This window comes from Bos indicus, chromosome 4, assembly GCF_029378745.1.
Source record: "Bos indicus isolate NIAB-ARS_2022 breed Sahiwal x Tharparkar chromosome 4, NIAB-ARS_B.indTharparkar_mat_pri_1.0, whole genome shotgun sequence".
Lineage (NCBI taxonomy): Eukaryota > Metazoa > Chordata > Mammalia > Artiodactyla > Bovidae > Bos > Bos indicus.
Genome location: NC_091763.1, coordinates 105,388,533 through 105,400,223, shown reverse-complemented (window position 1 = coordinate 105,400,223; position 11,691 = coordinate 105,388,533). Strand labels below are relative to the sequence as shown.

At 41.8% G+C, this 11,691-nt stretch overlaps 1 protein-coding gene across 1 annotated transcript; it reads right to left on the bottom strand.

The window, feature by feature from the left end:
- Positions 1 to 223: 223 nt before the first annotated feature.
- On the bottom strand, positions 224 to 6,808 carry TAS2R3 (taste 2 receptor member 3). The gene has a single exon (XM_019959591.2). It carries the CDS (start codon positions 5,087 to 5,089, stop codon positions 4,139 to 4,141), a length of 951 nt encoding a protein of 316 aa, XP_019815150.2. The 5' UTR covers positions 5,090 to 6,808; the 3' UTR covers positions 224 to 4,138.
- Positions 6,809 to 11,691: the final 4,883 nt, after the last annotated feature.

Here is an 11,691-nt window from a genome sequence, read left to right as displayed (position 1 = left end):
AACTATAGACTGCAGCACAGTTCCAAAAAAGGGTCAACCAAGCTGATGGAGAGTCCTTGGGTCAAAACTGCCTGTTGGAAGAGTCTCATGTCTCAGTGGAGCAGACCTACCTTAGTACTCCGGTCTCCATCACTGGCTGGGAGCAGTCTGCAGGAAGTGTGGCCTCAGGAGCTGGAGCCCTCAGTCAACTTTGCTCCCCAGGGCAAGAGAAGTGAGCAGTACATTTTATATTTTTTTAATTTATTTATTTTAACTGGAGGCTAATTACTTTACAATATTGTAACAGTACATTTTAATAGCTGTCAGAAAGAGAGAGCTAGAGATCACCTGGGCCAGAACCCTCTGATAAACACAGGATCCCTTCATCATACCTGAAGCATCTGTTTCAGTGATGGAGAGATGGAATACTCATTTCTGCATCTTTATTGCCCAGTACATGCAATGCTTCTGAGAATAATGATTGATCTAGTACACTGGTGCAGAGTGTTAAATAAGTGTCTGTAGTATGAAAGAATCAAGTAGAATCAAGATAAGCCAGAGAGGTCAGAGAGTATCAAAAATGAGAAGTAGTTCCATGAGATACAGGGTATATAGGGGGCTCCGGTGGAATGTTTCATGAGGTACTGTCATAACTCACTATGGATTCATGTGTTAAAGGCCCCTCCACCATACACCAAAGAACAGATGCGCTTGGTGGAGACACGTGGCCTCAGGAACAAGCTCTAGCCTGTAACTGGACTCCAAATGCAAGGACAATTCTCATTCTCATACTTTGACCCTAAGAACCTGGTCACAGTGGGGAAAAGGTATGCTCTGGTCCTTTGTGCCTGAAATGGCCAGATATAAGAATCTTAAGGGATTTCAGCAACTAAAGCTAATTTAAGGAAAACAAAACAAACCAGATGGCCACTTTCAGGGTTTCTCAAAAATGGGAGTGAGGTATTAGGTAATTCTCCCCTATGGCCTTGGACTCGGTCAGGAGAAGGCAGATTAAGTATTTCCCCTGGTGGTTTCAGAAGACCAAATCCTCTCCAAAAGAGCTAAACTTCCCTTCAGTGTGCCTCTAGCCACAAGTAAGATTCCTTTCCTCAGCAAATCACCCACTACTCAGACCCACATCCCTACTCCCACCCCAGTCTTTGATTAAGGGCAGCCAATATATTGTTGCAGTCACATAACAAAGTCTGAGCTTTCCCAGGAGTCACCTCCAGATTTCTCTGAAAGAGGAAACAGGGGAGGGGTTGGGAATGCCACACCTATGAGTCTGATTTCATTTGCTCTCATGGAGTGAAACTCTGCACTCAGCCAACTGGACTACGACAACAGACTCCTTACTGGGGAATTCCACATTTTCCATCCATACTCTAGGCTCCAGTGGAATGAACGTTAGTGGTAGCCTGAGCAAGTTTACTGGACCCACCCAACTGAATCTATTAGATTGGGGTAGGATTTAATGAAACCTCAGTAGAAAAAGGAGGAGGAAACATCCAGGAATTAGCCAAAGGCACCAAGAAAGAAATAACAGCCAAGCCAAAATCTCTAATAAAATGCTATGTTCAATTAAAAGAGAAGAAAATTCCCACACCCAAGGCAGAAGGCAGGATTAAGAATTCCGGTAAAGGCTAAGGAACCAGAAAGTCAGGGCTAGGTGGAGAAGCTGTCAAAATGACCAGAAGTAAGAACAAGTGTTCAAGAGTCGGAGAGGATAAATCCAAGAGTAGGGTTCAAGGTGAACAAAGCACATATCAGTTGAGACCGCAGTTTTTCCACAGTTAAAACTTCCCTGTGCTGAGAAGAAGCACAGATTTTTTAATTACAGAAGTTCTCCTTTTAGAATCCTTCTATGTTAGTGAATTATGCATGAATATTAAATCATTATTTCCACTGATGATTTTTCTCTATATATTTTTAGCTTTTTTTTCCCATTTGTTTCTCTCTGTGTGTCTACACCCTCTTGGAAAATTCCTTCTTCCTCCAAATTAAATTTTTATTAAGAAAAAAATTATCATTTTAAGTTTCAATAGATATCTTTTTGAAAGAGAACTTTATGTCAGAATTAGGAATTTTCCTAGCACCTCCAAGAGGCAAATATCAATTTGAAAGCAAACAATACAGACCAAAAGACATTTTATTTCTATGATTTTGAAAATGAATGTATAAATCAGAACCTGAAAACTCACTTTGGGCTACATATGTCAAAGTGCTAAGAGATGTGTTAATTCTTCATGCTATGTCAGAATGTAACCTCTTTCACAAAACAAGAACAAAAATAATAATAGCAGTATTTACTGATTTACTCCATGTGGGACTCTTGTTTTCATGTGTTGATTCACTCATTGCTTTCAACAATCTATCAAGAAAATACTATTTCTATTTTACAAATTGTTGTTGTTCAGTTGCTAAGTTACATCCAACTCTTTACGACCCCAGGGACTGCAACATGCCAGGCTTCCCTGTTCTTCACTATCTTTCTGAGTTTGCTCAGACTCATCCATTGAGTTGGTGATGCCATTCAAACATCTCATCCTGTCACCCCCTTCTCTTCCTGCCCTCAGTATTTCCCAGCATCAGGATCTTTTCCAATGAGTCAGCTCTTCGAATCAGGTGGTCAAAGTACTGAAGCTTCAGCTTCAGCATTAGTCCTTCCAATGAATATTCAGGGTTGATTTCCTTCAGGATTGACTGGTTTGATCTCCTTGCAGTCCAAGGGAGTCTCAAGAGTCTTCTCCAGCACCACAGTTCACAGTTCAAAAGCATCAATTCTTCAGCGCTCATTCTTCTTTACAGTCCAACTCTCACATCTGTACATGACTTCTGGAAAAACCATACCTTTGACTATATGAGGAAAGTGAAATAGAGAGAGGTTAAGAAACATCCCCAAAGTCACTCAGTTTGTTAAGGTCTGAGTCAGGATTTGAGCTCAGGCCATCTGGTCTATGTTTTTAGCCACAAAACTTTATACCTGAGAGCTCCATTAGTGAAAGAAATCCAGATTTAGAGTTGCCATGTGTCCTAAATATGTTTACAAGTTTGAGATCTCAAGGAATAATATTCTCACTGACTTGTCAGCACTGCTCAGTGACAGGAAGGAAATCAAAGCCTACATAATTTTATTAAAATAAAAGTGATTACATTTAGAAAAACCACTTATTTCACATAAAACTCTGACATTTTAAAAACAGATACGCATCTTGGATATTTTGACCAATCTAAAAAATTAAAAATTACTTGAAAATTTCCTTTAGCAAAATGATAAAGGAAAGCAAAGGACTATTGAAATTAGAGTAAAATGACTTAACCAGCAGACTGGATTGGAACCTAGTATCCAAGGGTCTTGACTTGCATTTCTCTGGTTGTCAGTACATAATGGATTTGTGGAAGCAGGTCTCCTGTGGTGACCACTGCAGCGGCACACTTCACTGTTACAGTAACAGCTTCACCGCCTGCAGATTTCCTTCCTGGTCAGTTGCTCAGTCATGTCTGACTATTTGTGACCCCACGGACTGCAGCACGCCAGGCTTCTCTATCCATCACTATCTCCCTGAGTTTTCTCAAACTCATGTCCATTGAGTCAGTGATGCTATCCAACTGCCCCCTTCTCCCCTAATTCTGATATAATCCTGACACAATATGCTGTGCTGAAATGACAGCACACAGTCTTCTGAATCTCTAAAACCCTGTGAAGTCATTATCATAGTCTGCATTTTTAAATGGGGAAAGACAGAGTCAAACAGGTAATTAAAGTAACTCCCCTAAGGCCAAAAAAAAGTCTTGGAAAATGGACTGAAGCAGAATTCAAACACAAGCCTGTGGGACTACAGTGCTTTTTTGCTCTCTCCCCTCTAGTTCACTACATCACTGTCAGTATAAACTTGAACTTAAAAGCTAGTAATCAGCTCATTATGTTGAGTTGATACTTATTAAAATAAAACTCCTTGTCTACATATTCCAAAGACTATTTCAGCCTCTTCAAAGCAACCATAAAAGGAGAGGCCATGAGAAGCGTCCCCGAGGGGAACAGGATGAAGCAGTAGTTACAGAATTGGTGCCACAGGAGGGTGAGGAAGAGCCCTGTGATCCTGGCTAAGGACTCCTAGGTCTAAGGACTCCTAGGCTCCCTCCCACACCCCACGATGCTCTATGGATAAACAGATCCCTTGGATCCAGGCTTCAGACAACCAGGCTCACACCGGAGCATCGCCACAAACATCTGCTTCAGCTTACTATTTCCCAGAATGAGAACATAGGAGTGGCCAGCAAGATATAACATTGCAATTACTTCTCCAATCTTTGCAATCATCTTAGTTGCTGGTAAGAAATAACTGGATGTTAAAACATAAAAGGAAAGATAGTAGAGTAGGAAGAGAAAGAGGAAGGAGAGGATGACTCTGATGGCCCTCCTGTGGGCCTCGGTACTGAGATCTCTGGAGCTGGCACAGTCTTGATGCATCTGCCGCATATGCCTCCCCAGGGAGAGCATAAGCAGAAAGTAGGAGATTAGCGATATGACTAGGGGAGGGAGGTCCCACAGAGTCCCAAGAACATGGATCAGTTTATATTCTTTTTCTTTCTTTCTAAAAAGTTCAGTCATATTCCCGGTTCTATCAATTCCACCAAGAACAGAATAGATCTTAAATTCCCGGATCAGAGAGATGGCACTGCAACATGATAACAGCAGGGTACTCAACAGCATCCATACAACCACCCTGGAAACTCTCCATTTGAGCCACAGGAACATAGGATGGGAGAAACTGGCCACTTTCAGGCAGTAGAAGACACTGAGACAGGTGGTAAGCCAAATGTTCAGATGGTTTGTAAATGTCCAGAAAACATCAATAATTTGCATGATTATCCCTTCATCATGTAGTTTGGGAGAGAACACCAGTAAAATACCATCGATCAAGAGAATCCACAGCAAAACAATCCTGGAGACAGCCAGGTTAGTGATAACGAAGTCATGCAAAGAGATCCTCTTGCTCTTGAACCAGCTGCTGCCATTGACCCACCCTATGAAACCATTCCCCAGCATTCCCAGGATGAACTGAATGGTGGTCAGAACCAGAAACCCCATATTGCTGAGTCTCAACATGTTTGCTGTTCAGCAGACCTGATCTTTGTTCTTTCCATTGAGAAACATTCTCTTGCTGATTTGAAATTCCTGTTAATCACCTCTACCTGCTGCTTCTCTGTACCTGTCTCTTATCTCTGCCCAGTTTGGTCTGTTGTAGACACAACACAGCAAACCTTCCCCTGGCTCTTTCAGGTTAGTCTGTCCTCTTTAGAGGATGACTTGGTTTGTCACATCCCATCTACGATCTAAACTCAGAAGCTCTTTGCCAAAATGCAAATAGAGTAGTGTCCAGTGTCACACAGAGAAGAAAGAGATGAGTCACAAAGAAGATGGAGGATTTGGGCTCCATTTCAAAGGTGGTAGGGCTCTGAGTGGAAAGTGGAATGCAAACCCAGAGTGGAAAGGTGGGTCACCAGAAGGGTCACACAGAATCACTCAGGAGGAACGACTCAGGGACACATACAAAAGGGGGAAATATCAGAATTTCACCATATGGCACTATCACAATCATCCTGGAGGGAGGTTTACATTCATAAAACAGGAAAAATTCAGAGTCAATGGTCCTGGATCAGAATTAAATGGAGTGCCTCTTAGTGCCTCTTTCCTTGTTTTCTTAGAGTATGCTTCACATGAAGGGGCTACAAGCTCATCTCTAGGGAGTCACAACATCGGAAATTCTTCAGTACCTGAATGTTTAAATGATAACAATAATGAAGTATCGTAAAAGCTGCTCAAAGGATGGATTTTTTCAGAGCGCCTGACCACTGTATTGACATGTCAGCAATAATTCAGGCTAACCAAAAAAACATATAGACACTCTCTGTGAACCAAAACAGTGCCTTACAAATTTCCCAGGACAGTGTGCTTCCATGTATATCTCATTAGCTGGTGACCAGAATTCAATTTCTCAAATGACTTTATTGAATATCATTATCACTGCCATCATTCCATCAGGTATCAGTGATAGGAATTATGAACCCACAGTTATAACTATTCTCATTTCTTAACATAAATAGTAGAACCATCATACTATAACTAAAACCACAGCATTACTAAAGGCTGCTTCCAAAATGTACATTGACCATGGTCTACCAAGTAACCACATGTATTTCCATTCTATTAAGCCTGAAGTTTGTTGGAGAAATCAATACTGGAGCTGTGATATTGTGGCAACCCAGGCTGCAGATACCTAAAAAGAATACTAAGATCACACACTTGCTCTCAACCATTCTTTTCAGTAAAAGACCAAAGTAAGTAAGGTAAGTCAGGGCATGGGCAAAAATAATTTGCAGACCAAGGTCATTCCAGAAGTGTTTCAAAAAGGATTATTTTTTAAATGAAGACAGAGTATTAGGGAAACTATAAACAGATAGTTTAGGACTCCAGGGCAGGAACAGAGGGTACTACAATATGATACCACTCCCGGAGAAAGAGCTGTGTGTAGAGAGGACCTCCAGACCATTAGCTGATATTTTCTCAGCTGGGAGACCCTGAAGAGAGTCAGCTGAGAGAATACCAGTCAGCAGACTAACAAGGCATTCTCAGATCATCTTCCACCCCTTCATTATTCTTGGCACTTTCTCCCCAAGGACTTAGACATCATGGTCCAAGTCTCTGCATCATTCCTGCTTCTGATACTACTCTGCATGACAACTGTGTGGATAAATGTTAGCAGTACACTCAGACTGACATCAAGACAAATCTTAGACAATATCCATTTATACCAATCAAAGTTCACTAATCTGAAGAGCACAGAAGGTAATCAGCAGAGTTGAGTGTACACAGCAGAGAGATCAGCAATACATATAAAATGATAAGTGGTCTGCAGCATTGCAGGGCCTTTAAAGTCCTGACCTGAAGAATGCACCATGTCCAGTAATAAGTCTACTTCAGTTCAGTTGCTCAGTTGTGTCCGAGTTTTTGCGACCCCATGGACTGCAGCATGCCAGGATTCCCTGTCCATCACCAACTCCCAGGGCTTACTCAAACTCATGTCCATCGACTTGGTGATGCCACCCAACCATCTCATCCTCTGTCATCCCCTTCTCCTCCCACTTCAATCTTTCCCAGCATCAGGGTCTTTTCAAACGAGTCAGTTCTTCACATCAGGTGGCCAAAGTATTGGAGTTGCAGCTTCAGTATCATTCCTTCCAAAGAATATTCAGGACTGATTTCCTTTAGGAAGTACTGGTTGGATCTCCTTGCAGTCCAAGGAACTTTCAAGAGTCTTCTCCAACACCACAGTTCAAAAGCATCAATTCTTCAGTGCTCAGCTTTCTTTATAGTCCAACTTTCACATCCATACATGACTACTGGAAAATCCACAGCTTTGACTAGCTTTGTTGCCATAGTAATGTTTCTTTTTAATATGCTGTCTAGGCTGGTCATAACTTTTCTTTCAAGGAGCAAATGTTAAATTAAAAGATTTCATGGCTGCAGTCATCATCTGCAGTGATTTTGGAGCCCAAAAAATTAAAGTCTCTCACTGTTTCCATTGTTTCCCCATCTATTTGCCAGGAAGTGATGGGACCAGATGCCATGATCTTCGTTTTCTGAATGTTGAGTTTTAAGCCAACTTTTTCACTCTCCCCTTCCACTTTCATCAAGAGGCTCTTTAGTTTTTCTTTGCTTTCTGCCATAAGGGTGGTGTCATCTGCATATCTGAGGTTATTGATATCTCTCCTGGCAATCTTGATTTCAGCTTGTGCTTCATCCAGCCTGGCATTTCACATGACGTACTCTGCATATAAGTTAAACAAGCAGGGTGACAGTATACAGCCTTGACATACTCCTTTCCCGATTTTGTAATCAGTCTGCTGTTCCATGTCCAGTTCTAACTGTTGCTTCCTGGCCTACATACAGATTTCTCAGGAGGCAGGTCAGGTGGTCTGGTATTCCCATCTCTTGATGAATTTTCTAGTTTGTTGTGATACACACAAGGCTTTGGCGTAGTCAATAAAGCAGAAATAGATATTTTTCTGGAACTCTCTTGCTTTTTCAATGATCCAACAGATGTTGGCAATTTGATCTCTTTGCCTTTTCCAAATCTAGCATGAACATCAGGAAGTTCACATACTGTTGAAGACTGGCTTGGAGAATTTTGAGCATTACTTTACTAGCATGTGAGATGAGTGCAATTGTCTGGTAGTTTGAACATTCTTTGGCATTGCCTTTCTTTGGGATTGGAATGAAAATTGACCTTTTCCAGTCCTGTGGCCACTGCTGAGTTTTCAAATTTGCTGGCATATTGAGTGCAGCACTTTCATAGCATCATGTTTTAGGATTTGAAATAGCTCAACTGGAATTCCATCACTTTCACTAGCTTTGTTCACAGAGATGCTTCGTAAGGCCCATTTGACTTCACATTCCAGGATGTCTGGCTCTAGGTGAGTTATCACGCCACTGTGGTAATCTGAGTTATGAAGATCTTTTTTGTATAGTTCTTCTGTGTATTCTTGCCACCTCTTAATATCTTCTGCTTCTGTTATGTTCATACCATTTCTGTCCTTTATTGTGCCCATCTTTGCATGAAATGGTCCCTTGATATCTCTAATTTTCTTGAAGAGATCTCTAGTCTTTCCCACTCTACTGTTTCCCTCTATTTCTTTGCACTGATCACTAAGGCTTTCTTATCTCTCCTATTCTTCAGAATTCTGCATTCAAATGAGTATATCTTTCCTTCTCTCCTTTGCCTTTAGCTTCTCTTCTTTTCTCAGCTATTTGTAAGACCTCCTCAGACAACCATTTTGCCTTTTTGCATTTCTTTTTCTTGGGGATGGCCTTGATCACTGCCTACTGTATAATGTCACAAACCTCCGTCCATCGTTCTTCAGGAACTCTATCAGATCTAATCCCTTGAATCTGTTTGTCACTTCCACTGTATAATCATAAGGGATTTGATTTAGGTCATACCTGAATGATCTAGTGGTTTTCCCTACTTTCTTCAATTTAAGTCTGAATTTGGCAATAAGGAGTCATCATTTGAGCCACAGTCAGCTCCCGGTATTGTTTTTGCTGACTGTATAGAGCTTCTCCATCTTTAGCTGCAAAGAACATAATCAATCTGATTTTGGTATTGACCATCTGGTGATGTCCATGTGTAGTCTTCTCTTGTGTTGTTGGAAGAGGGTATTTGCTATGACCAGTATGTTCTCTTGGCAAAACTCTGTTAGTCTTTGCCCTGCTTCATTTTGTAATCCAAGGCCAAATTTGCCTGTTACTCCAGGTGTTTCTTGACTTTCTTCTTTTGCATTCCAGTCCCTTATGATGAAAAGGACATCTTTTTTGGGTGTTAGTTCTAGAAGATCTTGTAGGTCTTCATAGAACTGTTCTATTTCAGCTTCTTCAACATTACTGGTTGGGGAATATACTTGGATTACTGTGATTATTGAATGTTTTGCCTTGGAAACAAACAGAGATCATTCTGTCGTTTTTAAGATTGCACCCAAATACTGCATTTTGGACTCTTTTATTGACTATGATGGCTACTCCATTTCTTCTAAGGGATTCTTGCCCACTAGTAGATATAATGGTCATCTGAGTTAAATTCACCCACTCCAGTCCATTTTAATTCACTGATTCCTAAAACGTCAATGTTCACTCTTGCCATCTCCTGTTTGACCACTTCCAATCTGCCTTGCTTCGTGGACCTGACATTCCAGTTTCCTATGCAATGTTGTTCTTTACAGCATTGGACTTTACTACCATCACCAGTCACATCCACAACTGGGTGTTGTTTTCACTTTGGCTCTGTCTCTTCATTCTTTCTGGAGTTATTTCTCCACTGATCTCCTGTAGCATACTGGGCATCTACCAACCTGGGGAGTTCATCTTTCAGTATCCTATCTTTTTCCTTTTTCATACTGTTCATGGGGTTCTCAAGGCAAGAATGCTGAAGTGCTTTGCCATTTCCTTCTCCAGTGGACCATGTTTTGTCAGAACTCTCCACCATGACCCATCCATCTTGGGTGGCCCTACACATCATGGCTCATAGTTTCACTGAGTTAGACAAGGTTGTGGTCCATTTGATCAGATTGGTTAGTTTTCTGTGATTGTGGTTTTCAGTCTGTCTGCCCTCTGATGGAGAAGGATGAGGTTTATGGAAGCTTCCTGATGGGAGAGACTGACTGAGAGGGAAACTGGGTCTTGTTCTGATGGGCAGGGCCGTGCTCAGTAAATCTTTAATCCAGTTTTCTGTTGATGGGTGGGGCTGTGTTCCCTCCCTGTTATTTACCTGGGGCCAAACTGTGGTGCAGTAGTTTGAGCATTCTTTGGCATTGCCTTTCTTTAGGATTGGAATGAAAACTGACCTTTTCCAGTCCTGTGGTCACTGCTGAGTTTTCCAAATTTCGATGATCCAACATCTGCTGGATCATCAAAAAAGCGAGAGTTCCAGAAAAACATCTATTTCTGCTTTATTGACTATGCCAAAGCCTTTGACTATGTGGATCACAATAAACTGTGGAAAATTCTGAAAGAGATGGGAATACCAGACCACCTGACCTGCCTCTTGAGAAATCTATATGCAGGTCAGGAAGCAACAGTTAAAACTGGACATGGAACAACAGACTGGTTTCAAATAGGAAAAGGAGTACATCAAGGCTGTATATTGTCACCCTGCTTATTTAACTTATATGCAGAGTATATCATGAGAAACGCTGGGCTGGAAGAAGCACAAGCTGGAATCAAGACTTCCGGGAGAAATATCAATAACCTCAGATATGCAGATGACACCACCCTTATGGCAGAAAGTGAAGAGGAACTAAAAAGCCTCTTGATGAAGGTGAAAGAGGAGAGTGAAAAAGTTGGCTTAAAACTCAACATTCAGAAAACGAAGATCATGGCATCTGGTCCCATCACTTCATGGGAAATAGATGGGGAAAGAGTGGAAACAGTGTCAGACTTTATTTTTCTGGGCTCCAAAATTACTGCAGATGGTGACTGCAGTCATGAAATTAAAAGACACTTACTCCTTGGAAGGAAATTTATGACCAACCTAAATAGCATATTGAAAAGCAGAGACATTACTTTGCCAACAAAGGTCCATCTAGTCAAGGCTATGGTTTTTCCTGTGGTCATGTATGGATGTGAGAGTTGGACTGTGAAGAAAGCTGAGCGCCAAAGAATTGATGCCTTTGAACTGTGGTGTTGGAGAAGACTCTTGAGAGTCCCTTGGACTGCAAGGAGATCCAACCAGTCCATTCTGAAGGAGATCAGCCTGGGATTTCTTTGGAAGGAATGATGCTAAAGCTGAAACTCCGGTACTTTGGCCACCTCATGCGAAGAGTTGACTCATTGGAAAAGACTCTGATGCTGGGAGGGATTGGGGGCAGGAGGAGAAGGGGACGACAGAGGATGAGATGGCTGGATGGCATCACCTACTCGATGGACATGAGTCTGAGTGAACTCTGGGAGTTGGTGATGGACAGGGAGACCTGGCATGCTGTGATTCATGGGGTCACAGAGTCAGACATGACTGAGCGACTGAACTGAAACTGTGGTGGAGGTAATGACGATAATGGCGACCTCCTTCAAAAGGTCCCATGCACACACTGCCACACTCAGTGCCCCCAACCCTGCAGCAGGCCACCACTGACCCACGCCTCCACCAGAGACTCCTG

Bases quoted from the DNA above. Each gene is read 5' to 3' on its own strand.
- TAS2R3 (XM_019959591.2), bottom strand. From the start codon at position 5,089: ATGTTGAGACTCAGCAATATGGGGTTTCTGGTTCTGACCACCATTCAG.